Source organism: Gracilinanus agilis, chromosome 1 (genome assembly GCF_016433145.1).
Source record: "Gracilinanus agilis isolate LMUSP501 chromosome 1, AgileGrace, whole genome shotgun sequence".
Lineage (NCBI taxonomy): Eukaryota > Metazoa > Chordata > Mammalia > Didelphimorphia > Didelphidae > Gracilinanus > Gracilinanus agilis.
In genome coordinates this window covers 727,744,575-727,772,408 of record NC_058130.1, presented here as the reverse complement: position 1 = coordinate 727,772,408, position 27,834 = coordinate 727,744,575, and the positions used below count along the sequence as shown (strand labels likewise).

The 27,834-nt window shown below is 38.3% G+C and overlaps 1 protein-coding gene across 3 annotated transcripts in view; it reads right to left on the bottom strand.

The window, feature by feature from the left end:
- Positions 1-333: 333 nt before the first annotated feature.
- Positions 334-27,834, bottom strand: part of SGTA (small glutamine rich tetratricopeptide repeat co-chaperone alpha) — a 47,134-nt gene continuing 19,633 nt past the window's right edge. For 2 of the 3 annotated variants that reach the window (XM_044671915.1, XM_044671923.1), the window contains exons 2-12: positions 27,323-27,461; positions 22,760-22,863; positions 22,029-22,116; positions 16,968-17,067; positions 14,025-14,129; positions 10,805-10,943; positions 9,678-9,740; positions 9,323-9,360; positions 8,907-8,996; positions 3,845-3,968; positions 334-1,898 (exon numbers count right to left, since the gene is read on the bottom strand). In XM_044671915.1, coding sequence (XP_044527850.1) covers positions 3,854-3,968; positions 8,907-8,996; positions 9,323-9,360; positions 9,678-9,740; positions 10,805-10,943; positions 14,025-14,129; positions 16,968-17,067; positions 22,029-22,116; positions 22,760-22,863; positions 27,323-27,422 — 942 coding nt within the window. In that variant the 5' untranslated portion in view covers positions 27,423-27,461 and the 3' untranslated portion in view covers positions 334-1,898; positions 3,845-3,853. The remainder of the gene's footprint in view (positions 1,899-3,844; positions 3,969-8,906; positions 8,997-9,322; positions 9,361-9,677; positions 9,741-10,804; positions 10,944-14,024; positions 14,130-16,967; positions 17,068-22,028; positions 22,117-22,759; positions 22,864-27,322; positions 27,462-27,834) is intronic. The other variant, XM_044671930.1, reaches the window with a different exon arrangement.

The window sequence follows — 27,834 nt, the reverse complement described above, 5'->3', positions numbered from 1 at the left end:
GATTGTTGTGTGGAGGGTACTCTGCCAACCTCAGAATGTTTTAAGAAATGTGAATGATGACTCATTTTGTGAGTGCTCGAGGATGCCTCTTCCTTTAACCCATTAATGGTACTATGGCTCCTTTGTTTGACTGTTCTATGTGTGCAATGACCCTATGGAGGGAAAAGAAAATAGCTACCAAGGCTTACATTTTTCTGGGCCACCAGCACAACTCCTGAAGCTGGCTGGCTCTGCACAGAGAAACTAAATCAAATCAAACCAAACAGAAGCCTGAGCCCTGGGCCCAGCCTTCTGGATCGATGGCGCTTGAGAGTGATGACAGAAGGACTGAAGTAAAGACAAATAAAAAGGTCACAATGTATATTTATTCCCCACACGTTACATTCTTCACCACAGTTAAAACTGAAGAGTTAAAAACATTGTGGGTGATGATGGATTACAGGTGATCACCATTTTGTTTCCTGCTAGTCATCTAGAACACTCAAAAGCTCATCTATCTCCCCAAAAGGATTTCTGAAAGCAACAGGGGGTCATCTGCCCTTTCTAACTATGGAGCCTTTCTTTCAGTTATCTGACACAAGACTCAGACATTGTCGTCAACTTGCCCAGATCCCAAGTTTCATGACTCATATATAGCTTTCCTTCGTCTTCTCTTCTCTCCCCTCACGACTTACCAAAAACTATGTGATCATGGTGAGTGGAGGCCTCCAGGATTTCAATGAGGTATCCAAACTACTGCTGAGCATGGAAGAGCATTCCACTGCTACACGGACAACCGCAGCCTCCCCTCCCTGGCAAGGTCCCAAGAAATGCTGCTGTTTGCCACCTTCACAAGGCCAGTAGCTGATCCATGCAGGTTTCTGGCTCTGTTGTCCCTTTATCTGTCCCCTTCTTGCACAGTAGGGGAGTGCAAGATGCACTTGTGCATCTTGTACAAATGCTCCTCTCCAGTAGAAACCCAAGTGCCCACTATCACTTGTGTGCACAGGGACAGTGAGAAGGGCAATGGATGGGTGATAAGACTGATGCATGAAGCTCAAGTCTCTCCACCTGGTAAATGGGGAACAAGTGGGCACCAGGTCTAAATCATGATTATGTGACTAGATGTTTGTGAGATCACTGGCAAAAAAGGATCTGAGGAAAAAAACATGTTCCTATCAAAATGTTCAATTTGAAGAAAGTCACAGAAACTGGTCTTACGCACCCCAATAAGACTGCCCCCTCCCCCTCAAAGGTTCAGATTAACAAAAGCTTCTTCTATACATATCCACAACTGAACTTTTTCCCATGCACACAAGATAATCCAAACTGCACTGATGCTATCTTTACGCCCCAGATTGTAAATGGCAGTGAGCATTATTAGAGCAGGACACTCAGCTGGAGGAGCACTGGGAACACCAGGGAACCTGAGAGGATGTTTGTGTTTAGAAACTGACTTCTAATCATGAAAGAAAATACTTTTTTCCTCTTTAAAAAAATAAAGAGGAGATGAACACAACCCTCAAAGACCCAAGTAGCCAGTGTATATGGCCCACAAACACAAGATGGTGGAGGCTTCTTAACAGAAAACTTGAAACATCTTGTAAATGGGGCTGCGAACCACCCAGAGGCCCCACTGTAAAAAATACTTCAGTAACTGACTTTCTGAGAGCTAGAAAGAGGGTGGATGCTGGTTTGTGTTTACAGCTTGCTGGCTCTTTTTCAGGAAAAAAAAAAAAAAAGAGTCTGGGGAACGGAGGGAAGGAGGAGAGGGAAAGAAAAGGAAAATAAGAATCCATCTTAACATGCAGGTCCAATAATTTTTTTTCTTTTTCTCTCATGGAAATTCCAACTGGAGAAATGGCAGAACACATGGCTTCCAGTCTGTACATTGAAGGACTCAATTCTCAATGGTGCTGCTGTTAAGAGAACAAAAAGCCAATGAGAATCACAGCAATTTAATCCCATCCAATTAGATTTCATTAAATTAGACATCATGCCAAGCCCTGAGAGAGGTCTAGGAATGAGAAATATCCTCTGACCCTCAAAGCAAAAACATATTCTGAATTACAGAACCACAGAGTAGGAAAGATCCTCTGAGATCACCTAGTAGAACCTTTATCTGAAAATGGAACTCAGTCTTCCACCATAACAGCCTAACAATTAAGACTGAACACTTTAAGCTTGAAGAAATTTCATATTCATTATCTAATCTGAATCTAACAACTACCTTGTGAGATAGGTTTGTATATTCCAGTTTTACAGAGGAGTATATTGAGACTGGGAAGTAATTTGTCCAAGGCATACAACTGACAGGTGGTAGACCCATAATATTAAGTATTGGTTCTAAAGCAGAAAGAGTAATGGCGGTTAAGTGACTTGCCTAGGGTCACACAGCTAGAAGTGTCTGGATCCAGGACCTCCAGTCTCTGGGCCTGGCTCTCAATGAGCCACCTAGCTGCCTCTAGATATGGTTTTTGTAAAGCAAAAGCATAGAGGGCTTTATCACGCCTCCCTCATTTCATTTCAAACTCAGGCCTGAACTGATTCAGCCTCCATTTGAACTTTTTTGGGCTGCCATAGTTCTGAATTGTACTGGATCTTATATTATAGCTGGTCCACTAAGAACCCCAAGTCTATCTCTTGAATCCTTTAACTTGCACAGATTTTTTAAATTTAAGCAGAGGCAATGATGAGAAACTGGCACTATCCAATAGTGTATAAAGTCCATTACAAACAATATCCATAAAATTCCCTAGATACCTTTAAGAAAAGATGTCATCAATGACTATGCTAGGAAGACTCCACTTGGGAATCTAGGCAGGCACTCATCTAAATCCAAATAGCAATACCTTGAATATTTTTGTTGCTTTAATTCTAAAGAATTCAAGCTGTATTCATGCACATGATGCCACTTTCCCTTATGTTATCCCTTATTAAGAGATAAGGAGAGGGGGCAGCTGGGTAGCTCAGTGGATTGAGAGTCAGGCCTAGAGACGGGAGGTCCTAAGTTCAAATCCGGCCTCAGACACTTCCCAGCTGTGTGACCCTGGGCAAGTCACTTGACCCCCATTGCCCACCCTTACCACTCTTCCACCTAGGAGCCAATACACAGAAGTTAAGGGTTTAAAAAATTAAAAAAAAAAAAAAAAAAAGATAAGGAGACCTTTGTCAAGCCCCATTCCCAAGTCTCTTTATGATAAAGATGTAACTCTTAAGTTCTTGAAGGCTCTGCCACTGGAGGTTCTCTTCTGCTGCTGAGGACACATTTAGCTACTTATACAGATGTGCCTGACCAGAAGATGAGCCAACAAGTAAGGAATTTTTTTTTATCCAAAAAAGTAATTCATGGAGTAGTTGCATATTTGGTTGATGGAGTATGAGAAAGTCTTTACAAATATTAAAGCTTTCTAAGTTAGCTAATATTATTAGATAGGCAACTGTGGACCAGTCATCTCACCTTTCCTTCTCAATAAATGGGAAAAATATAACACAATACTTACCCCTATGATTATTGAGAACAGCCCATTTCAAATCGCAAAAAACCACTACTGATGGTAATTGTAAGCCACTACTATTAGAGGGAGAACAATTAGAACTATTCAAAAATGTTACTGGCTTCCTCCTCATAAGGCGAAGAATGGAAACTACTTATCATAGATATTAAAAGGGGGTTTTCTGCACTGGATGGAAGACTGAATTAGACAACAAGTTCACAGATGCCCCTCTCCAAACTATGAGGTTCTGTGAACTGCCTTTGATGGTCATATAGAGCTGAAATGGGGACCAGAATCAAACTCTTCTGATTCAACTAAGTCGTCCTTTCCCCACTATGCCATGTCACTTCCTCAGGCTCCAAATTTACCTTTGCTTTTCATTCCTGCTGATCATCATTGCTGGCACTGGGGGTCCGACTCCGAATCTGGCTTCTGAGCTGTTCTATCAACTCTGGATTTTGTTGTTGCATCTGCTGAGCAAACTGCTGGCCTCTGAAGAAAAAAACCAAACATGTGCAATTAGAAATCTACAAAAAAAACAATGCAACCAGAAAGGAGATGAAAAAAGGAAAGTTCACTGTCCCAAAGGAAAAAAAATAGCAGGAAACTGGATTTCTAAGTTTTGAGAATCAAACTTGTGAATTAGTATTCACTCTATTATTTCTGTCATTGGTAGTATCATCTTTCTAGTCAACAATGCTCATAACTCTCCTGTTATCTTTGATTGCCTTCTTTAAAATGTCCAGATACAATATAAAATCACTGAATTCCAGAATTGGAAGGGAACTCTCTGACCACCTAATATAACCCCATCTGAAAGAAAATACTTTCCATAATATACCTGACATGTGATCATCCAGGCTTTGTCTGGTGAGCTCAGTTGAAAAAGAAACCAATACCTCTGCTCATTCCACTTCTGAATTCTTGGAAAGGTTTTCAAGTCTAAAATTTGTTCCTTAGTAACTTTCACGCAATTCTGCCTTCTGAGATCAAACCAAGTAAGTCCAATCCTTCTTCCAGGACTGACTTTTGTAATATTTGCAGACAACTACTATGCTCCAAATCCTTTCTCCTCCCCTCCCTTCACTAGGCTGAACAACCCAGTTCCTTCAATGGATCGTCAAAGGATCTGAACACGAGGCCCTTTACCACTTGTTGCCTTCCTCTAGACAAACACAATTTTATCAACCTCCTTCCTAAAATAAGATGTCTAGAACTGGACACAAAATTTCAGATGTGGTTGGACCAGTGCAGAAAACAGCATGACTCACTTTCTTATTCCTTCCTGGTTAGTATGCAGCCTAAGATGGCATTAAGCTTTCTTTCTTGGACACAGTTATCATTATGGCCTTCTACTGAGTTTGAAGTCCACTAAAACACTCAGATTCTTTTCAGGCTGCTGGCTAATCATGACCCACTCATCTTATACTTGTGAAGCTGATATTCTGAACCAAAATGAATAACTACTGTATGTGGATTAAATTATTTCATTAGATTTGTTTGGGCTTGTCAAGATCTTTTTGAATTCTCACAGACACTCAATTTCTTAAGTTTTCCTTTGAAACTTTGTGAAACTTCTAAATCTGTCATCTATGCTTTTATCTAAATTGCTGATGAAAGTGTTAAACAGCACAGGTCTCTGGGAAACTCCTCTGAAGGCTTCCATTCAAATTAGCATTGAACCATTAATGGGTCTCCTTAGGTCTGACCAGCCAACAGGTTTGAATCCAGGGAGCATACTATTGTCTGTATCTCATATCTCCACCTTTTCCAGGAGCACAGCAGGAGAGAAGATGTCTAATGTTTTGCTAAAATCTAGATAAACTCTACTTATTTCCCTGACCTCTTCCTATTAAAGCCAAGATGGCTCTCACCACCATTTCCTTTCCTAGATGTTCATTAACCATCTCTTTATTACTAATGTGTTTGCTAGGAAGTGAAGTCAAATCCACTGGCCTGCAATTTCCCATTTTTGAAAATCAGGACAGTATTTTCATTTATCCAGGCCTACAGTAGCTTTTTCAAAGGTCATAAGAGTGTAATCACCAGGTCTTTTAATTCCCCAGAATGAAGTCAACTTGGATCACGTGACTTGAACTCATCATTCATCGAATGCGGTATCAACTCCCTATTTTCCATTTTGTTCTGTTCCTTTCCATACAAAGATCATCCTCCTTGGCAAAAAAACACAAAAAAACAAAACAAAACAAAAAAAAGAAGCAAAATAGTTGAGCAGCCCTGCCTTCTCTATGTTTTTGTCCACTACCATTTCATCTCCTCTGAGTGCCATGTGCTCCTTTTCTTCCTCTGATCCTCTTCTCTCCCCCAAAATAACTTTAGAAAATCACCCTTATAGTTGCCTTGTGTTCCTTGTCAGCTTCACCTTGTTCAGAATGTTAGCACTGCTGTCACTACACCAAGACCATGCCACACTTGTGTAGTCATCCTCCTTGACCCATCCCCTTTGCTTTCTTTGATTGTACATGGAACAGCTTTTAAAACTAAGTTGGTTGGTGAGTTCCCTGTGCATCCACAGTGGTCTCTTAAACAGTCTCCCCTTGTTCTCTTCATTTAAAATAGTTTCTCTTTGTGTCTTCAGAATCACATGGTTGAGCTCTTCCCATTCGTTCTGGATTGACTTCTCCTGTTTAGTCCATAGGATTCTATTTACCCTTTCTCTAATTTATTTAAAATCTGCTGTCCTCTTTTTCTCTAACAAATATTCTAAAACTCAGTGGTAACTAACTATTGGGTTTCCAACATTTTCAGATAAGGATCAGAGTTACTAAATCCTATCTTTCTCACAACCACAACATTAGTATGCTAGAATACTAATACTGCAAAGTCTTAACCACAATACTAACTTTCTTTCTTGTACATTTCCCTGCAGCCCTTTGATTTATCTCCCCAATATTTATCAAATAAATCTTCGGTATTCAAAACCCTCCACAATAATACCACTAATGTTTTTATATCTGTTCTATACTATCACATAATCATGTACTCTAAACTCATGCCAAAGACGACTCCTGCCATCTTCCACTTGCCCCATGTATTTGCCTTTCCTCACACAAAACTAGTCACCTAGAATGTCTTTCACACTATCACTGCTATTAAAATCCTACCTAACAAAGATACACATCAAATGTCTGTCACCTCTCCCAATCATTGAGCCTCCTCCTCCAACTACTCTAATCTTAACTTCCTTTCTTGAACATCATCATGTAGCATTCTGTACCTATTTTATGGACTTGTGTTATCTAACAAAGGTATGTGTGGGTGACGTCTTGTGTCCTCTCATTATGTTATCTGTCCTTTTAATGTTGTGTCCTGGGTCATATAATACTATTCCCTATAATGAAGGCAATTACTTGAAAAAGAAGTGTGAAGATATGGCTGAGGTACCAAATAGCTACTACAGAAGAAGCTTTCTAATTTCCTGAGGATGAGTCTGAGATGACAACCAGACAGATAAATTTTGCTTAAAGTACCTGAACAAGCCAATTCCAAATTGGCAAAAGTCTTTGGGGGAGACAGATGGCTGCTATTCTCAATTATGACCAAGTGGGAATAAGACTCCCAGGGGCATAAGGGAAAACTGGAAAAGAGTTGGGGAGGATGGAGAAAACTAATCAGAATAGTTTTAGGAAGCTCATGAGCCAATTAGAATGCTTGAAGCCCCTTTGGTGAGCTAAATGTAACTCTAGTTATTCCTTTCCTCTTAGGACTATGAAATTTTCCCATTTCCTGGGGAAAATACACTTGCAGTATAAAGGCTGTGAGGCACCTAAATGATTGAGTGGATAGAGCACTGGGCCTAGAGCCAAGAAGGCCTGAGTTCAAATCCAGACTCAAACACTAACTGTGACCCTGGATAAGTCACTAAAGTTATTTGCCTCGGTTTCCTAATCTATAAAATGAGCTGAAGAAGGAAATGGCAAACCACTCTAGTATCTTTGCCAAGAAAACATCCTATAGGGTCACAAAGAGTTAGATATGACTGAAAGACTGAAAGAAAGGGTCTAAGGAAAAGCAGGGAAAGAAGGTAAGTATATTTACATATGGTAGTAGTGTTTACCTTGTTATGGCTTAAGACCACAATCACAGCAGGGCAGATTGCCAAACTGTGTTGAGCCAGAAATACAGAGGTAGAGAAGAACCAAGGCAAAGAGAGCCAAAAGCAAAAACAGAGAAAGAGAAAATCAGAAAGACAGAGAGAAAATACTTTACTTATAGAGTATAATAAATGAGTCAAGGGCAAAATTTTTCCCAAATCAACTTCAAAGAAAATCTTTTACAGCTTCTAACTCATATTATAGTTATTTCAGTATATTTCCCTATCCCTAAAATTCAAATAAGAGATTTCCTTGCTGTTACAAAATTTAGGATGTTATGCCACAGATAGTTATATACAACATAACATATGTGTTTAAAAAAAAAAAAAGGTACTAGCAGCACACTATGAAAGGTCCCAGGGTGAAAGGTCATCACTAATTGGTGGAGATGGGGAGGGAAGGAATCAAGCTGGCTTGCTATAGGTAGTATCTGAGGAGTGCTTCAAAAGATAGAGACCCAAAGGCAGAAGCAAGAATACATTCTTGGCATAGATAAGTCAAAGAAGGTGTGGAATGAGCATATGTGTACAAAAGACTGAATAATTTAGGTTGGCCGCAGCTTGGTGGTCCATGGAAAAAAGGGTGGATTATGAGGGAAGCTGGAAAACCAGACTAAATAAAGTCTGAACTTTAGTTAGTATGCACTAAGAAGCTACTGGAGGGCTCTGAGATGATGAGAGCCACAGACAGATCTCATCAAATCTAATTAAGGAAGCATGTTACTATCAGAGCTGGCAGAAGGATGATGTAGGGGACTCACTGTAAAGGCCCAGATGAATGGTCATAGGTCTTGGGGGTGGCAGTGGAACTAAAGGAGGGGACTACAAGCGTAATGTCTCACAACATGCTTAGCAAAAGGCTGCTCAATAATGTTCCTTCCTATTGTCTCTCTAGGCCAGCCACCCAACAAGTTCAGGAGAAAGAAGAACGGTGCTCTGGTGCTTGTTCATGTCTTTTGAGTGTCCAAACTAACCCCTTCTTTGGCTATGGATAAACCGATAGGACTGCTTGGAAACCATCATCTTCAACAGCATGACAAGTGAAGTGACGGAGCTAGCCCAGAACCCTTCTCCGAACAGGACCCATGGTCATCATTAGTTAGTGGCTTCAGTGAACCTGGAATGCCATGGCTGAAGTCCAAGGCTGCCTACTGGTGGGAGATTAAGGACATTTGGTCTCATTATGTGGGGTTGGTTGGCGCTTGCTTTTCCGTCTGCTTCTCCTGCTCTACGGATGGACTTGATCCAAGGTGGCTTTTTTCCACTTTTAAGGCTCTGCTTCATCCTCCTCCCCTAACAAAGGCAAATCAACTTACGCCTGGATGAGGCTGGCGAGGTCATTTGGAGAAGGGCTGGCTCCGGCAGCTCCCAAAGGATTGTGGCCACCTGATATCATCCCAGACATGCTGCAAGGAGAGGATTTATTACTCACAAATAGGCCAACTCTGGTCCCTCTGATTCCAGGACTTTGGCAGGACAGACTCTTACAACAGACTTGGTAAAGAATTAAAGCTAATCCTTTTCGGATCCTTTTCTTTCCCTAGTTTGAGTGGCTCCCTTGCTGGAGTCCTGGCAGGCTCCCTGGAGATTCAGCAAGTTTTTCAGTATGCCCATTTCTCCCACCTTCTCCTATAACAAAACTGCCTATGAACTGTCACATTTCCCAAGATCACATCCAGCTTTAAGATCTTAAAAAGGCTTTCAAAAGAACAGGCGAGAGAGTATTACTTACAGTTGCTGTACTTGAGGATTATTCATGAGATTTGATGCCTATTAAAGAAAATAGTTCAATTGTTAGAAGGCTTGCCCTAATCATCTTGACCACCCACTATAAATTTACGGGTTAAACAGTAGCATTTTGTTATTTTAATCAATAATGAGAGAAAAAGGAAGTTCAGTACACACATACACCCACAAGAAATGCCAACCAATAGTTAAATCCTCTATAATTGGATAAAATATCTAGCTTATCAATACAGTTTTTTACAATCACAACTTATAAAATAACAAAATGTATAAACTCCCCCGTCTATAGAGTAAGTAAAGAGTAAGTAAATCTATATCTGTCAGCCTAGTGAGATCATTACCATACTCATGAAGCCTGGGTTATTCAGCAAGCCAGCAAGGTCAAAGCCGCCAGTGCCTCCTGTCTGCAAAGATCAGAAACAGACTTTTTTATTAGATGGCAACTATAGACACAAATAGCTTTCTATTTCTAGAAGGCAGGGGGGTAGCTCAGTAGATTGAGAGCCAGGCCTAGAGACAGGCGGTCCTAGGTTCAAATCTGGCCTCAGACACTTCCCAGTCATGTGACCCTGGGCAGCAAGTCACTTGACCCCCATTGCCTACCCTTTACCACTCTTCTGCCTTGGAGCCAATACACAGTATTGACTCCAAGACAGAAGGTAAGGGTTTAAGAAAAGGGGGAAAAAAAAATTCTATTCTACATCAGCCTGACAGAGCAACCCCAAATTCCAATGTCTTGAGAGGTACAAAAGACAGAATGAGAGAAGTCATAAGGGATTCTCAAGAGAGGCCCTCTGTTGCACTTCATTCAAATCTAGTATTATCCCATCCATTTTAAGAGGGACCTTGGAGCACATTCAAGGGGAAGACAGTCAGGAGAACCTAAAATTTCATCATATAGGGAGCTGGTTAAGAAACAAAGGTTATTTAGCCTAGAGTAGAGAAATGAAAGGGAGAGATGGTTGCCATGGTCAAATATTATAAAAGACTAAGGGATTCTATTTGTTCTTCATGGTCCTAAAGTGCAATGAGTGGATTTCCAACACAACATAGAGGAAAACCTAATAATGGGAACGATCTCAAAATGGAATGTGATCCATAGTTAATGCAGTTATCCAAACAGAGACTGGAGAGAACCTTGCTGGGTACTATATAGGCTTGATTTCGTTTATTAAATTTATTAAATTTAATTGATTTAATTTAATGATAGGTTCTTTACCTATGAAATTTTTAGGATTCTGTGAAAAGCTAAATAAATAGTCAGGGCAAGTGGACCAACAAGATGCCTTTAAAGGCAACCAGATAAAGTGTTTTAATCTATGATATCACCTCACATCTGGAAAAGTCCATTGTTATTTATCTTTCCAAATGGATAAATATAAAAAGTCTTCCTCTCTCATACTGAAGTAGTCTCCATGAAATCTTCACAAAGATCACACAGAAGCAGATAAAAAGTCCAGGAACTTACAGGGCTGGGTGTTTCTTTCATTTTCTGTTCTGCGATCTTAAGGTTCGATTTGTATGTGTCGTTATCTGGGTCCAACTCCAGGGCCTTCTTATAGTACACAACAGCCTCTGTGTGCTTGTTTAAACTTGAAAGTGCTAAGCTGAACAGGGGAAGAAAGAAAGTCAATAGTTTTGATCAGGTCTAAGAAAAAGAGCTCCTATGCTACACCTCCTCCCACCAATCTCCACCTTGCTGCTGCCAGAGGCTAGCCTTAAGCATCTCACAATTCACCCAGTATCAACACTTATTAAGTGCCCCCTCTGGGGAAGTTACAAAGTTGAGTTCCACATTGTCTGTCCTTTACTTTAAAGTATTTACGATCTAACCTGAAGGAAATATCCACAGGTAAGCATAATACTTTGAGAGCAAACTGAAGTGCAATTTTTTTCACTTTTTTTCCCCAACATAGCTAATATAGAAATGAGTTTTATATGATTTCATTGGGGCATCTGATATATTGCTTGACTTCTCAATGGGTTGGGGAAGGACTGGAGGGGAAGAAATTTGGAATAAGAAAAAAAGAATTAAAAAATAGTAAATATTTAAAAGATAAGGGGTTCTGATAAAACCTATGAGGGAAGGTGAGAGAGCATCGGTGCTTCCAGATTTGTTCTTGTAGGCAGGAGGTGCTTTTGGGAAGGGATAATCTGGGAAGAGGCTTTTTTAAGGAGAAAAGATAGCTTATCATCAGAGGCTAGAAGGACTCATGTAATAGAGGTGCTTCTTAAAAATGAAAGGTTAAAATTCCACCTGTCAGTCTCTACATACATAAAGATTCATACCAAGAATGGTTTTTTCGGGCCCAACTTAGCTGGTAAAACAGCCTCCTTAACGTTTATGAGAACCCACCTACATTAACTCAGCCAAACTCTACATTTCAGGAAATGCATTAACTAATTAGAAAAGAGTAGTGCAGCTAGGTGGCATCATGGTAGAGTGCCAGGCTTGGAGTCAAGAAGACTCATCATCTTCATGAGTTCAAATCTGGCCTCAAACATTTCCTAACTGTGTGACTTTGGGCAAGTCCAAACCCTATTTATAATTTTAAAAAGGGAAAGAGAGAGAGAGAGAGAGAGAGAGAGAGAGAGAGAGAGAGAGAGAGAGAGAGAGAGATGGTATTTTGCAGGCCGACAAGTGGCTCAGTGGATTAAGAGCCAAGCCTAGAAACAGGAGGTCCTGGGTTCAAATTTGGCCTCAGATACTTTCTAGCTATGTGACCTGGGCAAGTCACTTAACTCCCAGTGCCCAGCCCTTACCACTCTTTTGTCTTAGAACCAATATAATGCTGAATCTAAGAGAGAAGGTAAGGTTTTAAAAAAAAAAAAAGGAAAGAATGCTTATAAAAACTGTGGAGATATATTCATCAATTGGGGAATGGCTGAATAAGCTGTGGTACATGACTGATGAAATACTTGCACACTATAAGAAATAACAATGGGAATGGTTTCAGAAAAACTGGATTTACATAAACTGAGGCAAAGTTAAGTGAATGAACTAGGAAAACACTGTATACAGTAACATTATGTTATTAACAGTAATATTATAATGACCAATTGTGAAAGAACTAGCTACCTCTGATCAAAACAATGATTCAAGACAATTCCAAAGGAATCAGGTGAAAAATGCTAGCCAATTCCAGAAAGCGAACTGATAAATTCTGAGTGCAAACTGAAGTGCAATTTTTTTCATTTTTTAAAACATAGGTGTGGATTTTAATTTTGTGTCAATTAGTTTCACTCTTCTACTGCCAGAGGTAATCATTCACATTATGAGCAACACTAATTGCAGCAAGGGAGCCTCGCCTTACAATTAGGACACAGTGTAAATCCAGCCCTATCAATGAATGTTCTGTTCTATTAATGACAAGTTCTCACATCTCCCTGTGTGAAGAACAGTACATTAGAAAATAGTTTTATCTTTGAGCAAATTAAATAATAAATAATCAGTAATAAGGGAACTGGAGAGCATGGAGATGGTGGGCAATCTATGATTTTTGCATCAATATTTAGTGACTTTTACAAAGGCAGATTTGCTAATGCCACACTCTGGTTTTTGATGGCAGAGTTAAGCAAGCAGTGTGGTCACTCCTTCCAGTCCCTACTAAATACACAACAGAGAAAATCAGAAATCATCGCTGCCATCCATGTACTAAGCCCCAAAAGGGACATCTGACACAACACTTTTCAAAGGATGCTGACTCCTATCCTAGCATCTAGTTCAGGGGTCGGCAACATGTGGCTCTTTCTGCAGAAGCCATAAAGTCCATTTTTTTTCAGGCGCTGTTACAGGAGCGCTCACTGTGAGCACTATACGGCTCTCACGAAATTACATTTTAAAAAATGTGGCACAGGAGAGGAAACATATAAGAAAAACAACTGCTTGAACACATGGGTTGGGGTGGACATGATTGGGGATGTAGACTCGAAACTACCACACCAATGCAACTACCAACAATTTGGAAATAGGTTTTGATCAATGACACATGATAAAACCAGTGGAAATGTGCACCGGCCATGGGTGGGTGGGTGGGGGGGGAGTGCAGGGGGTGAAGGGGAAAGTAGGAGCATGAATCACGTAACCATGTTAAAAACAAATATTAATAAATGTTTTAAAAAAAATGTGGCATTTATGGCTCTCACAGCCAAAAAGGTTGCCGACCCCTGATCTAGTTACTTGAGAGGCAGCATAGTCTAAAGCAGTGAGAAATTACCAGGAGGCCTGGATATAAACTTGGCTCCATTACTCTGTGATCTTGAGTGGGTCATTAGACAATGGACTTCAGTTTCCCCACCGGTAGAATGAATGGCTCGGACTAGATAATCTCAGGGATCCTTCTCAATTTGAATCTTCTATATTTGTGTGGCTATACTTCTAAGCTGTGTAGGGAGATGGAAAGTGGAATACTGGGTGTTCCATGGAGTCCTTATCTATTTCTAACTATAGCAAAATTTAAAACTATCTACTCTTGTGGATTAAATAATCTTTGCAAGAGGAGTTATCTCCAAGGTTCTGAGATTTAAAAAAAGGAATGAGGTAATGGTATGAAGGTTTTTAACTTGATTAAGTCTGTAAAAGCCATTCTATTAATCAATGCTCCCACAACCAAGGCTAAAACCTTCATTCTTATCCTCAGCAAGTAAATAGACCTTCCTTCTGATGGAAGAATGTTTCCAATACTCACCCCATTCTGCCATATGCTTTGCTGTAATAAGGATCTATACCAATGGCTCTTTCACAGTCTCTCACGGCACCTGCATAATTTCCAAGTTTGCTGTAAGCAGCAGCTCTGAGGAAGATACAAGCAAAGTGAGAAAGGTAATGCTTCGGCAAAGGAAGTTAACAAACCAAGGGGGAAAAAACTCAATCACCTCTGAAACCAACCGGCAATATATCTACTCACTTCTTGAGATGACCAGGGTTCACCCTACAGCAGAATTGGACAAGGTCACTTACATAACACATTACATAATATACAATTTACTATATAAGCCATTATACCCAAGTTTGTTTCTTCATCAAACCAATTTAATTCAATAAGCATTTATAAAACATCTACTATGTGCCAGACATTGTTAGATGCTAGGGCAATAAAGGCAAAAAAGGGAAAGAGTTCCTAGCCTTGAGGTACTTGCATTCTTGAAAGAAATAAAAAGAACTAGGCCAGCATCCAGAACCAAAGATCTGACTTTATTTTGTGGGCACAAAATATAGAAGTCAGAGGCCTATATAAGTCATTTCCCATCTATGTGGCATGAGACATCTGCTATCCAGATGACAATAGGTTTCACATGTTTTGGACAATTATTCAAGAGAAATTCTTAACAAGACCAAGTATTCAGAACCATTTTCATAACATGTGGTCTTGAACATTGATGAAATAGTTAAATTCCAGGAACAGGGGTTATGACCAGAGCACCTGCCTTCTCAGCTCACTTTGTTAGGACCCTGCAAGACTAAGCTAGGAAACCCAGTTTCTTCATGTCACATTGTGTGTGGCAAGGAAAGGGAAAGTGGTCAGGCACTTTCATCATTGCAGAAGCCCTTAATACTATTTCTCATTATTATTACATCTTATTTAAATCACCGTTAAACAGTTTATCAAACTATTATAGAGGAATCTTTGTAAGTGATTTAAAGCTACTGAATTAAACAATTTCTTATATTCAGCACGGGTTCTTTGTAAAAACAGAGAATACTGCCTATGGAATTTCCCTACCTCACAAAGTTATTATAAGGCTTGGGTGAGACCTTGGACATAAAGTGTTTGCAAACCTTAAAGCCCTATAGTAATGTCAGTTAGTATTATTACAATGATTTCCCTAACATCACTAATCTCAACATCTCTGACTCACAAATACTCTCTCGATAAACACTTAACTCAGCACCCATATCTGGGAATGAACAGATCCATGTAAACACCTTTGCTCTCAGAAAGCTTACACTCTGGTGTGGTACAGTGAAAAACAAACAAAAAGTCTAGACTAGAGTCTGGAAGACTAGAGTCTGAGACCCAGTTTACCAACAAGGTGATAATGTCCCACGCTTCTCTGAAGCTGTTTCCTCATCCATGAAATGGGCATAATAACACTAGAACTATCTATCTTCTCAAGGTTGTTGTAGGAAATATGCTTTGAAACTGCAGAGAGCTATTTTAGTAAATCTGAATGAGTGTTATTTAAAGCTATACCCCAAAAGAGAAACATGAGATGTGAATAATCAGAGATATTTAAGTCTGAAATGAGTAGGAGGGCTGAGCTATAATATTTGTTAACAAGAAACATGGAATGGGAAGTCTCTGGATAAAGTATTCTGCCCCGCCCCTAACTCCATCCCCATCTCGCTTTACAGTTTTTGAAAGCATTTAATAAATTATCTGATTTAATTAATCTTCATAACAACCCAATGAAGTGAAATAAATGATCACCATTTTAGAGATGAAGAAATTGATAGTGAATGAGGTTAAGGGCCTTGTCCAGGGTTCACACAGTTCATAGTAAGTATCTGGGACAGGATGTGAAGTGAAGTTTCCCCAACCCTAAAATTAGTGCTCTATCTACTATGCCACCTAATTGACTATATTATGGCCCAAGTTCAAGATTTGGAAGCTAATATCCTATGGTTGCTATTGGGCCTCTAGCCCAGATCCAAAAACTTTGACTTGGAGCTTCTGAATTTGTTGGATGGACTGTACTTAATCCTTTGTACCCTAGGTTCTCAGTCTGGATTCCAGACCTTTTTTGTCAAGTGGCCAACCTCATGAGAACATAGGCACCGAACCCACATCTGCTCCCATTTATCAAACCTGTCTTAGTGGAATCAAAGTCCCAAAGTGAAAAGTAAAAGATAGTTATTGTTAGCTGCATTTGGTAACAGAACTAATTACCAGGCTACTACTACAAGATGTTCCTTCCTCTACAATAGGAGTTCTTAATGTGGGGTTCATGGATTGGTTGTAGTTGGTTTTTTTTTTTATATTTTGATAACTGTATTTTAATATAACTGGCTTCCTTTGTAATTCAATGTGTTTTATTTTATGTATTCAAAAATATGATTCTGAGAAGAGACACACAGAAGTCGACAGGCTGTCTAGTATAGGGACTGGGACCCACAAAAGTTAAGAATTCTTACACTAGAAACTTTACAAAACACCAAAACTCAGAATTTAAGATTATTACTATGCCCCCATGATTAATTATGACAGAATTACTAACATCTTTAGAATACTCAGTTTGGTCAATATTACTGTTATTCTAAAAGACAACTAAACATTGTATATGTGACTCAGGTTAAATCCTAGTTCTGATTTTAATCAGCTGTAAGATCTTGACCAAATTACTTAATCCAATCCTATGTGCAAAGCTATGTGTTAGGTGATGGAGATATAAAAGCAAAACAAACTGAGCCACTATTTCTCAGGAGAAGAGCTTTCCTTTTTTCTCCATCTGTAATTTAACATAATTTACCTCAACATTAAGTTAGGAAGCTCAAATGAGATAAGTGAAAGTATATGTGATAATTATTTTTGGTCTTTGGTGATTACAATAAAGTTCATTCACTGTTTTAACCAGAATGCAAAACATATGCTTCTTTCTGCCCCAATTCTAGTTGACAATGTAGTCAGTACCTGTTGCAAAAATACACTGCATTGGCTGGATTTAATTCAATTGCTTTTCCATAGAAAGACACTGCTGCTTCAAAATTTTCTATTTTCATTTGTTCATTTCCTAAAGGCAAAGAAAATATATAAACATTATATGTAGGATATAATGAACCGAGTGTTTTCGATGGCATTTTTATTCTTCATTTTTTATTATTTAGATTTATTATTTTAGATGACATTTTCATTCTTCATTAGCTGAGTCATATTTTAGTGAAAAGTTTTCAATTGTTACTTTGCATCTCTAAATTAAATTCACTTATTTAACACTAATGGCACATAGAGCCCTGGGGAAGATGCAGTTAGACAAGATATGGTCTGTATTCTCATGGAACTTACATTATGATAGGGGAAATGAGAGACAAAACATGGAAAAATACATACTATTACATAAAGTGTTTTAGAATGGCCAAAAAAAAAAAGTTGCATTGGGTCAAAGGTGAAAGTTATGTATGGGATAATTGCTAATATACAAATCTTGCTTTTCTTCAGAAATGCCTCTCGTAAAGTCAACAACTGAAATTATACATGAATTTCTATGTCCCAGGCACTATGCAAAGTGCTTTACAATTATTACCTCATTTTACTCTCACAACAACCCTCAGAGGTAGGTTCTATTATTATTCCCATTTTATAAATGAAGGAACTGAAGCAAATAGAGTTCAAGTGAAATAGGGTCACAGCTAGAAAGTATCTGAGGCCTTATTTGCCCACTGCCCTATACATTGTACCCCCAGTTGTTCCAGGTATGGACCAGCATTCTAATACCATATAACAAGTATATGTCTTAGACAAAAAAGATGATATCACAAAGAAATTAGAGAGAGGAGGCAAAGAAGAAATTACTTTTGTGGTCTATGGAGGAGGGAAGAGTTCATAATCAAACAAGGAATTAAAATGGTTCACACAGAAGATAAAATGTATAATTTCTAATGTATAAAATTTAAAAGTTTTTGCACAAACAATATGTATGCAATTAAAAATAGAAGGGAACAGGAAACAAAATCTTTGCAGCAATTTTTTTTCTAATAAAAGCCTCATATACCCAAAGTAGAGAAGGAAATGTCTCAAATTTTGAAACTAAATGCCATTCTCTAATAGATAAATGATCAATGGATAAGAACAGGGAGTTTCCAAAAGAAGAAATCTAATCTATCAATAATCAAATGAAAAATATTTTCAGATTACTAGAGAAATGTAAATTGTTACTTAGGTTCCATTTCATATCCAACAGATTAATAAATACGGCAAAGAAGGAACGGGAAGTGGGGGAGGGGGCACCAGGAAAACAGGCACACTAATGCATTTCTGATGTAGCTATGAATTGTCCTGGCCATTCTGGAAAGCAATTCAGAACTGGGCATGTTCTATCTCCAAAGAAATCAAGGAGGGGAAAAGAACCTACATCTTCGAAAATATTGAGAGCAGCTCATTTTGTGGCAGCAAAAAACTAGAAACTAAGGGACTAAGGGGATACCCACTTACTGAGGAAGAACTAAATAAATTATGGTCTAAAATAGCTAGTATTGGGGGTAGCCTAGGTGGCTCAGTGGATTGAGAGCCAAGCCTTGAGACAGGAGGTCCTAGGTTCAAATCTGACCTCAGATACTTTCTAGCTATGTGACCCTGGGCAAGTCGCTTAACCTCCATTGCCTAGCCCTTATTGTTCTTCTGCCTTAGAACCTATACACAGTATTGATTCTAAGATAGAAGGTAAGGGGTTAAAAATTTTAAAATAAAATAGCTTGCACTTATAATACTTTAAGGTTTGCAAAGTGCTATATATTTCTCCTATCTGATGTAATGAAAAATCATTGTACCAAAAGAAATGACAAAACGAACAGGGAAAAGGGAAGAGAAAGAGAATAAGCATCATTTATAAGGGTGTACTGTGCTCCATGCACTGTGCTAAGTGCTTTACAAATACTATCTTATTTGATAGTTACAGAGAACTGGGAAGAACTGTAAAACTAATATAGAGTGAAGTAAAAAGGACCAGAACAATTTATAAGAGGACAATATTAGAAATAACTTTGAAAACCTTCAGAACCCCAATCAATGAGATGAAAAACCATGATTCTAAAAGACTAGAGATGAACTATATATTATCTACCTTCTGACACAGAAGTGAAGGACTCAAAATTTAGAACTAGATGTATTTTTTTAGATAAAATCAATTAAGGAATGTCTTGCTTGATTATGTATATACATGTATATATAAATATTTTTTTTATTTCTTAGGAGGGCTTTAGTTTTTTCTTTCTGTTTTTCAATTGGGGGAAGATGGAATAGGAGAGAAAATGTCTAATTGTGAAAAAAATAATTAAATTGAACCAAAAAAAAAAAAAAAGTCCATGAACCAAGTAAGAGAAGGTCATTTAGGGTTGGGGATCAGATAAGGCCTACAGAGAAGAGGTGGAATCTGAGTTAAATCTTATCTACTAGAAATTTTAAAAAGACAAAGTTAGGGGAATGGCACATTCCACAAAAGAAAGCAAGGATAGGATGTAAATGATGTTAGTCCTATTAGGCAAAAAGTTTAAAGAAGAGGAATAGTAAGTGACAAACTTGTAAAGACATGGTGACACTAGATTGGGGCCCCAGAGTATGAGGATCCATATTTTTTCTTGGCATTGTTCAGCCTTCATTTTCAAATGCCAATGACATCCCAATGTTGGAGTCGGGGTATTGGCATGTTTGATTGTGGCTGATCAGAACAATACAAGTTCAGAAGGCACTTCCACCAATTGGGCACAAGTGGTGTGTTAGAACATTTGGGTGGAAGTGGCTCTGGATTTGCCTAGTTTGTATTTCCTTTGTGCTTCTATGATTCTGCTTTGCTCATGGAGAACACCTTTGAAGAGGGCACAACAATACTGAGCACTCTTGAGCCAGTCATGTCTCACAGGCAATACTAAATCTTCAGAGATACCTTGAGAGTGCCCTTATACTGCTTTTTCTGATCACCATCTGGGTGCTTACCATGTGCAAATTCTCTGGAAAATAGCATTTTAGATAAATGAACATTTGGCAATCAAACCACATTGGCTAGCCCATCAGAATTGTGCTATTTCTGCAATAGACTGAATGCTTGGCAGTTCAACTCTATAGAGGATCTCGGTGTTCAGTTCCTTGTCTTGCCAGGTAATCTTTAGGACCTTCCTAGACAATTCAAGTGGAAGTATTTTCAACTGTCTGGTTTCATAGGCATACAAATCAGCACAATGGCTCTGTAGTTCTTCCGTTTGTTATGCAAATGGAGACTTCTCTCTCACTCTTTCAGAGCCTCCCAAACTGAAGTCTTCAGTAGACATAAAATGACCCCTTAACATGGGTGTCCCAAGGACCTATCTTCATTTCTCTCTTCCATGGCAATTTCCATACAGAAGACTCCCAAACACATAACTGCTCTACAAAACTTCATACCCATAAATCTTCAACTATGTATAGAAGACTTCTATTTGAATGTTTTACCAGCACCTCAAAGTTAACATACTTCCAAAACCAAGCCTCTTTTCTTTCCTCCAAAGCTTCCTTTTGATTTTGTTATTTCCATCTGTGTATATACCATCATTCGTCTAGGCTCCCATGATCGTGACTTTAGGACTATCTTTGATTTTGTTCTTTTCTCTTACCTCTCAAAATCAGTTCCATGATCTTAACATCTCAAACCCATCCCCCTTCCTAATATAAAAGGTGCCTTATAGGTTTTGCCAACTCTAATACATCCTCTACTTTCTGCTGATAGAATAATTTAGTTTATAAAATGTCACGTCACTCTGGTTAAGTAACTATTTTTTATCTATCGGGTCAGCTACTGGCACAGGGGACAGAGTGCTGGAGTCCAGAAGGCTCATTTCCCTCAGTTCAAATCTAGTCTTGGATACTTACTAGGCTGGGTAACCCTGGGAAAGTCGCTTCACTCTGTTTACCTCAGTTTCCTCATCTCTATAAAATTAGCTGGAAAAGGCAATGACAAACTACTCTAATATCTTGGCCAAGAAAACCCCAAATGGAATCATAAAGAGTCAGACATAACTGAAAAACAACTGAACAACAAAAGCCATTTCATTAAATAAAGTTCAAACTTCTTATTCTGGTATTCAAGGTTCTACAGTCTTACACTATCCTAATTTTCAGTTTTGTCAGAACTGCCCATTCACACACTCTACACCATATAGGCTGTTCTCTACTTCAACATACCATACTTTCCAACTTACAAGGCTTTCCTTGTTCTGTGTCCTGAAATGCCACCCACCCCTCCAAATTTTCATTAAATGAATTTCAATACACCCTTTTAAAGCCCAACTTAGTAGCTAGATGGCTCAGTGTAAAGAGAGCTAAATGTGAAGACAAGGCTGGGGGGGGGGGGTAGATTTAAATGTGGCCTCAAACATTTCCTAGCTATGTGACTCTGGGCAAGTCATTTAATCCCAACTACCAAGCCCTTACTGCTCTTCTAGCTTGGAACTGATACTTAGGTATCAATTCTAAGTTAGAATATAAGGGTGTTAAAAAAAAATTTTTTGTTGTTAAAGCCCAACCCAAATATTTTTTCTATGAAATTTTCCATGATTCCCATATAACTTCATATAGCAGACTTAGAATTCCCACACTGTAAGGCACTTTAACTACAGTAATACACAATAACATATGTCTCTAGGTTCTCTTAATCCCACTCTACCCCATACCATCCCCACCCCTGAAGCCAAATTATACCTTCAGTGAGGGCAATGACCTCTGGACCCTATATAAACTTTCTATTTCTCCCAGTACTTAGAACAGGCCTCTCTGTACATAATAAAGTGCATGCCAAATGATAATCAGATATTTATATAAATAATATGGTATGGGGGTCAAGAACACTCCCTGCCTCCTTCTTATGCCCACTATACAAACACTTCCATGGTCCTTGGCTATCACAAATAAATCTGTCACTCACTGGAGCTGCTCTTTACTTTATGAAGAAAACAAAATGTGGCTATAAAATGGGAACTGGTGAAGTAGATGTGAGTCTTTTTTCTTTACCTTCAGTTTTGAGTCTCTCAGCTTCAGCTGTATCTTCATCAGAGGGGGGAATGGGCTCAGAATTCCTTCGGATGTAGGGCATCTCTTTCTATCATGAGAAGAAAAAACAAGTCATTTTAGAGACTACATTAACAAACAAGCACCTTTTGTTTTTCCCCACCCAATTTATTTTTTCCTATTAAATCTAGCCAGACTTTAGTTATCCTTCTTTATCTTCAAATGGTCTAAGGAAGAACAAATTTCAAATTGAAAATATGTTAATTGCATGTTAAGAGCAGTTAAGTGGCTCAGTGGATAGAGTTAAAGCCTGGAATGAGGAGAACCTGAGTTCAAATCTAGTCTCAGATACTTTTTAGCTCTGTGACCCTTGCCAAGTCACTTAACTCCACATGCTGAGCCCTTGATCTTCTGTCTTAAGAGTTGTAGAAAGTAATGGTTACAGGGGGCAGCTGGGTAGCTCAGTGGATTGAGAGTCAGGCCTAGAGACTAGGAGGTCCTAGGTTTAAATCTGGTCTCAGACACTTCCCCGCTGTGTGGCCCTGGGTAAGTCACTTGACTCCCATTGCCCACCCTTATCACTCTTCTACCTATGAGCCAATACACAGAAGTTAAGGGTTTTAAAAAAAAAGTAATGGTTACAACAGAAATAAAAAAATAAATAATATGAATTTATTAAAAATTCTGAAATGATGAAACTAGGTTTCCATTTTAGAAATGTCCAGCATGCTCACTTTTCCTGTAGCAGCTTCAAATATTTGTGGCAGAGTCTGTGATACAGCTAGATCTCGATCTTCAACAGTCACACCAAAAGCTGTCTCCAGGCACTGGATCGCAACTGGAAGAAACAGGGTTACTACTTTTAAGACTCAAAATACTTGCTAAGAGCCATCCTGAAGCTTTATTTTTCTAGAGAAAGACAGTATAAGAATTAGTTGCAATACTATTTTCTTAATGTGTACATATATTCTGCATGATTATTTAAAATATTTCTTCCCTCTGCTTTCAACTTATCTCAGCAGTTCATTTCTACCAAACCCATATATGAAAACAGAATTACACGCATTCATAATAGTGGAAGATGCTAAATCTCATTTTGAGTCACCCAGGTTTTCCTGGATGAACCAGCAAAGAATTCATTTTATTGACATCCTCAGATGAGCACAGTGTGACCAGGTTATTTTGGGAATAGGACAACTTCTGATCTGACATGAGGAAATGAGTCTCTCCCCTTCTGCCAGGTTTCCAAAGAAATCTTGATGCGATATATTTAACAAGTCAATTACAAAGTCAGATTTCATCTGTCTAAAGTCCCTGCCACTTGGCTTTTATTTAGGAGCTTAAGACTTAAAAGCTGAAGGGACTTTTGACATCTTCTACTATCCCCACACCCCTAATTTTAGAGGAGAAAAATAGGACATAGGGAAGGAGAGTGACTGAAAAAAGTCACAGTCACTTAGTGGCAGCAGTGAGGCTTTGAATCAAAGTCCTCTGACTATAAGCTCAGGGTTTTTTCCCCATTATTCCAGCTCCTCTAAAACCAATTTTCTAAAGGCTGTCATTTTACAACACCAAAAAAGGGTGAATATTTAGACCTACTCTTTAGGTTAAAGGACATCAGAGGGATCCAAGTATGGCTAGAACTATTTAATATGTTTGTGAGATTTTCTATTACTAATAATTAGCAGTTTATATATAAAGGATCAGAGAGCTTGGAATATAATCTTTCAGAAGGCAAAGGAGCTAGGATTAAAACCAAGAATAATCGATCCTGCAAAACTAAGTATAAACCTTTAGGGGAAAAGATGAATATTTAATGAAGAGGACTTATAAGTATACCTGATGAAAAGACCATAGCTGAATAAAAAATCTGACTTTGAAATACAAGCCTCAAGAGAAATATAAAAAGGCAAACAAGAAAGAAAAATCACAAGGGGTTTAATATGGTTAAACTGTTTACATTGCTACTGGGAGGATACATATAACTCCTAAGAAGTTTTATTATTATTAGAGCACTTAGGAGGAGTATACATAAAGGGCACAAGTGTGAACTGACTATGATGGGATGATATCTAAAAAATTAAATTAAGGAGTAAGAAAGAGATACACTGGAAGAAGGGAAAAGGGAGAGGTTGAATGGGGCAAATTATCTTATATAAAAGAACTTATACAGCAGTGGAGGACAAGCTGTGCATGCCTAGGACCAAGAAGCAGCTCTGTGCAATTTTAAGAAGATGAAGGTGGAAGAAAACACTGGACCCTTACTTTCAATGGAACTGGTTCAAAGGAAGAATAACATTCTCACTCATTGGGGTATAGAAATATATTTTACCCTATAGGGAAGTAATAGGGGAAAGTGATAGGGACAGAAGGGAGCAGAAGGGAGGGCAGACTGGTGGTCAGGAACAAGATTTTAGAGTAGGGACAGGCTAAAAGAGAAGGATAAATGGGAAAAAATAAGATGGAGGAAAAACATAGCAATTATAAACTATGAACATTTTTACAGCAAGTCTCTGATAGTCTTATTTCTCAAATATATTAGAGAACAGAGCCAGATGTATAAGAATACAAGTCATTCCCCAATTGATAGTCAAAGAATATGAACAGGTAGTTTTCAAAAGAAGATATCAAAGCTATCTATAGTCATATGAATAAATGCTCTAAATCAATATGGATTAGAGAAATGCAAATTAAAACAACTCTGAGGTACCACCCCCCCTTCACACCTATCAGATTGACTAATATGACAGAAAAGGAAAATGATAAATGTTGGAGGGAATGTGGGAAAATTGCGACACTAATGCTCTGCTGGTGGAGTTGTAAAATGATTCAACCATGCTGTTATAAAAGAGAATTCTTTATTCTATTGTCTATACTGAGTTAACACTAATTTAAGCACCTCACTAGATTGTGAAGACAGGATTAACTTCCTCCTGGTCACCTTTTGATTGAATCAACACTAGCTTGACCTAGGTGGAGAAGCTTGAAAGCCACTTAGTGAATTCACACTCTCAGAAACTCAATCAGCCAGGATGAGTATTCACCTCTCCAGAAGATGAATTTTAGAAAATTCACACCCTTAGATGAGAACTTAACCTTCAGAAGGTGAGAACTTAAGTTTCAGAAGGTGAGAAATCATTCCACAGACACTGCCCTCTTGGGCAGTGCTAGACAATTTGGAAACTGTGATTGGCCCCTGTGAAGAGGGGAAGGGACAAGGAGCCACCAAAAAAAGCCTTTGGCTTGAGTCTGAAGAGAGTATCTTGTGGAGATAGTCTTTGAAGGAGCTTTGCTAGAGATTGTGGCTTGGATCTCAGCGCTGAGTAAGTGAAAAGGGCTGACTACCTTTCGTAGTTTCTGGAGAGACTAAGTTTCCATCTTGCAGGAAGCCTCAGTGGTTACTCACCACTGGCCCTCCTGGCTGAGAACTAGTATAGGTATTTTCTCTAACCTCTTTCACATTTCTCTACTTTATTGTTTCCCCTCTATTTTGTAAACAAATTTCTGACTAAGATATAATAAATATTGGCAATCACGTAATTTGATAAAATTATTGTCCAACCATTAATTTTTACCTTTACACTATAGAGTAATTTGGAACTATACCTCTAGGCTATAAAACTGTGCATACTCTCAGATATTGCAATACCACTAATAGGTCTGTATCCCAGAGACTAAAAATAAAGAAAAGGAAAAGGGCCTATATGTACAAAAATATTTATAGTAACTCTTTTTGTGGTAGCAAAGAATTAGAAATTAAAGGGTTATCCATCAATTAGGGAACAGCTGAAAAAATTATGGTATACGATTATAATGAAATAACTATTGTATTATAAAATGAAAAGAAGGATGATTTCAAGAAAACTTGGAAAGACCTATATGAACTGATGCGGAGTGAAGTGAGCAGAATCTTTATACACAGTAACAACAATACTGCCCAATGATAAACTGTGAATGACTTAGCTAGTCTTAGTAATACAATGATCCAAAACAATCCCCAAGGACTCATGATGAAAAATGCTATCTGACTCCGGAGAAAAAATTGATGGAATCTGAATATAGATGGAAACATATTATATTCCACTTTATTCATTTTTTTTTGTTTGAGTTCTCTTCCACAAAACAACTTAATATGGGAAAATGTCTTACATTATTGTATACGTAAAATCTATATCAGATTGTTTGCCATCTCAGAAAGGGGAAAGGGGAGAGAAAAAGGGAGAGGAAGGATTCGGCTCAAAAAATTTTTATAAAAAGGAAAAAAGCCCCCAAGGTTAAAAATTATTTTTACATGTAATTGAGGGGAAAAATAAAATATTAAAAAGGACTATATATAGCAATTTATTCCACCCCAGAATCAGTTATCAGATCCCCAAAGTTTACATCACTGCTATTATTTTTTTAAGTGTAAACAGTTCAGATTTTTGTAGCTTAATTATAGCTTAACTGTCCTTTCAAAAATTTAATTTTTAAAAAAAATTAAGTCCATAAAAGCAGGTCAAGTTTAAAAATCACAAATCTTATATATTAGTCCTGTGTTCTAATCAATCTTGTGTACTCCATACCCTAATAAGAAGGGGGGGCAGGGGGGGGGCGGGGCGGCACACATGAGAGCAAAAAGAGAGGAAATTCTTTTGTTACCTGACTACCAAGTAGCAGGACTGATCTTCAGAAAAATAAACTGCATTGCCATCTCCTTTCTTTTTCTTTTTTACTGCCATCTCTTTTTCAGCTTGTTATCTCTACTCCTTAACTCTTAGCTCATAGGAGACATTTCTTAAATATGTGTCCACAGAATAGTGGGGAGAAGAAACTATATTATAATCAACTTGGTAGGGATTTTTTGGTTGAAATTTGAAAACAAAAAGTAACAGTGTAATAGAAAGAGAGCTGGATTTGGAGTCATGAGGACCTGGAATGTGAATCCTAATTCTGTTATGGATTAATTTGTCTGACTTTAAAGAAATTAACTACCTCTATCTCTGGGCCTATTTCCTCTTCCATAAAATGAAGGCGTTTTAATAGCTACTTAAGACTGTGTCCAGCTCTGATCACATAGGATTCTTTTTGAGTGATTAGTCTTCTTGTCCTCAAAATCATTTCACTGCTCAAAGTGTCACTGAAATAGTACAATACAGTTTTAAAGCTAAATTATTTTGTGAGATACTGGCACAGTATCTCCAGCTGAGATAGTCAATCCATTTAAAATCATTCAATGCTCTAAACTCTTTTTTAAAGCACCCTGGAAACCCTGGGGGAGAGAAGGGGGGAAGAGGGAGAAAGGTACTAATACTCACCTTCCAAACTCTCCTGGGCATCAGGAGAGAGGCATCCATGATGGAGCTGGTCATGAAGAAATTGGATGATGGAATAAGCAAGGCGTTTCTTGTCCTCCATCTTTAAGGCTCTGAAGGGGGATCTTGTGATTTTCAAGATCTGTGGATTAGATTAAGTCATAAAACTACCGATGAAAAAAATGATAAGATTGCTAAAACTCTTGCATGTTCTCTTCTTTCATTTCTGGTATATTCTCTGGTATTTTTCAGAAGTGGCACATACCTTAATCTAAACTAAGACTTCTGAAAAAATTTGAGATTGTGTTAGAATTAGGTCTAGTCCATTCATAGTCAAAACTCTACCTACCCAAGATGATGTCATCCTCACCTCCCTTAGTGGGGAGGGGGGTGAGTTACCCACATGTGACAATAAGTAACAAATCAAGAACAAGGGGACTGCCCAAAGGGCAGTCCAAATCAGTATAGAGGCTGCCATTTGTCCACTTGAATTAAAGGTGGACCCACAGGAAGTG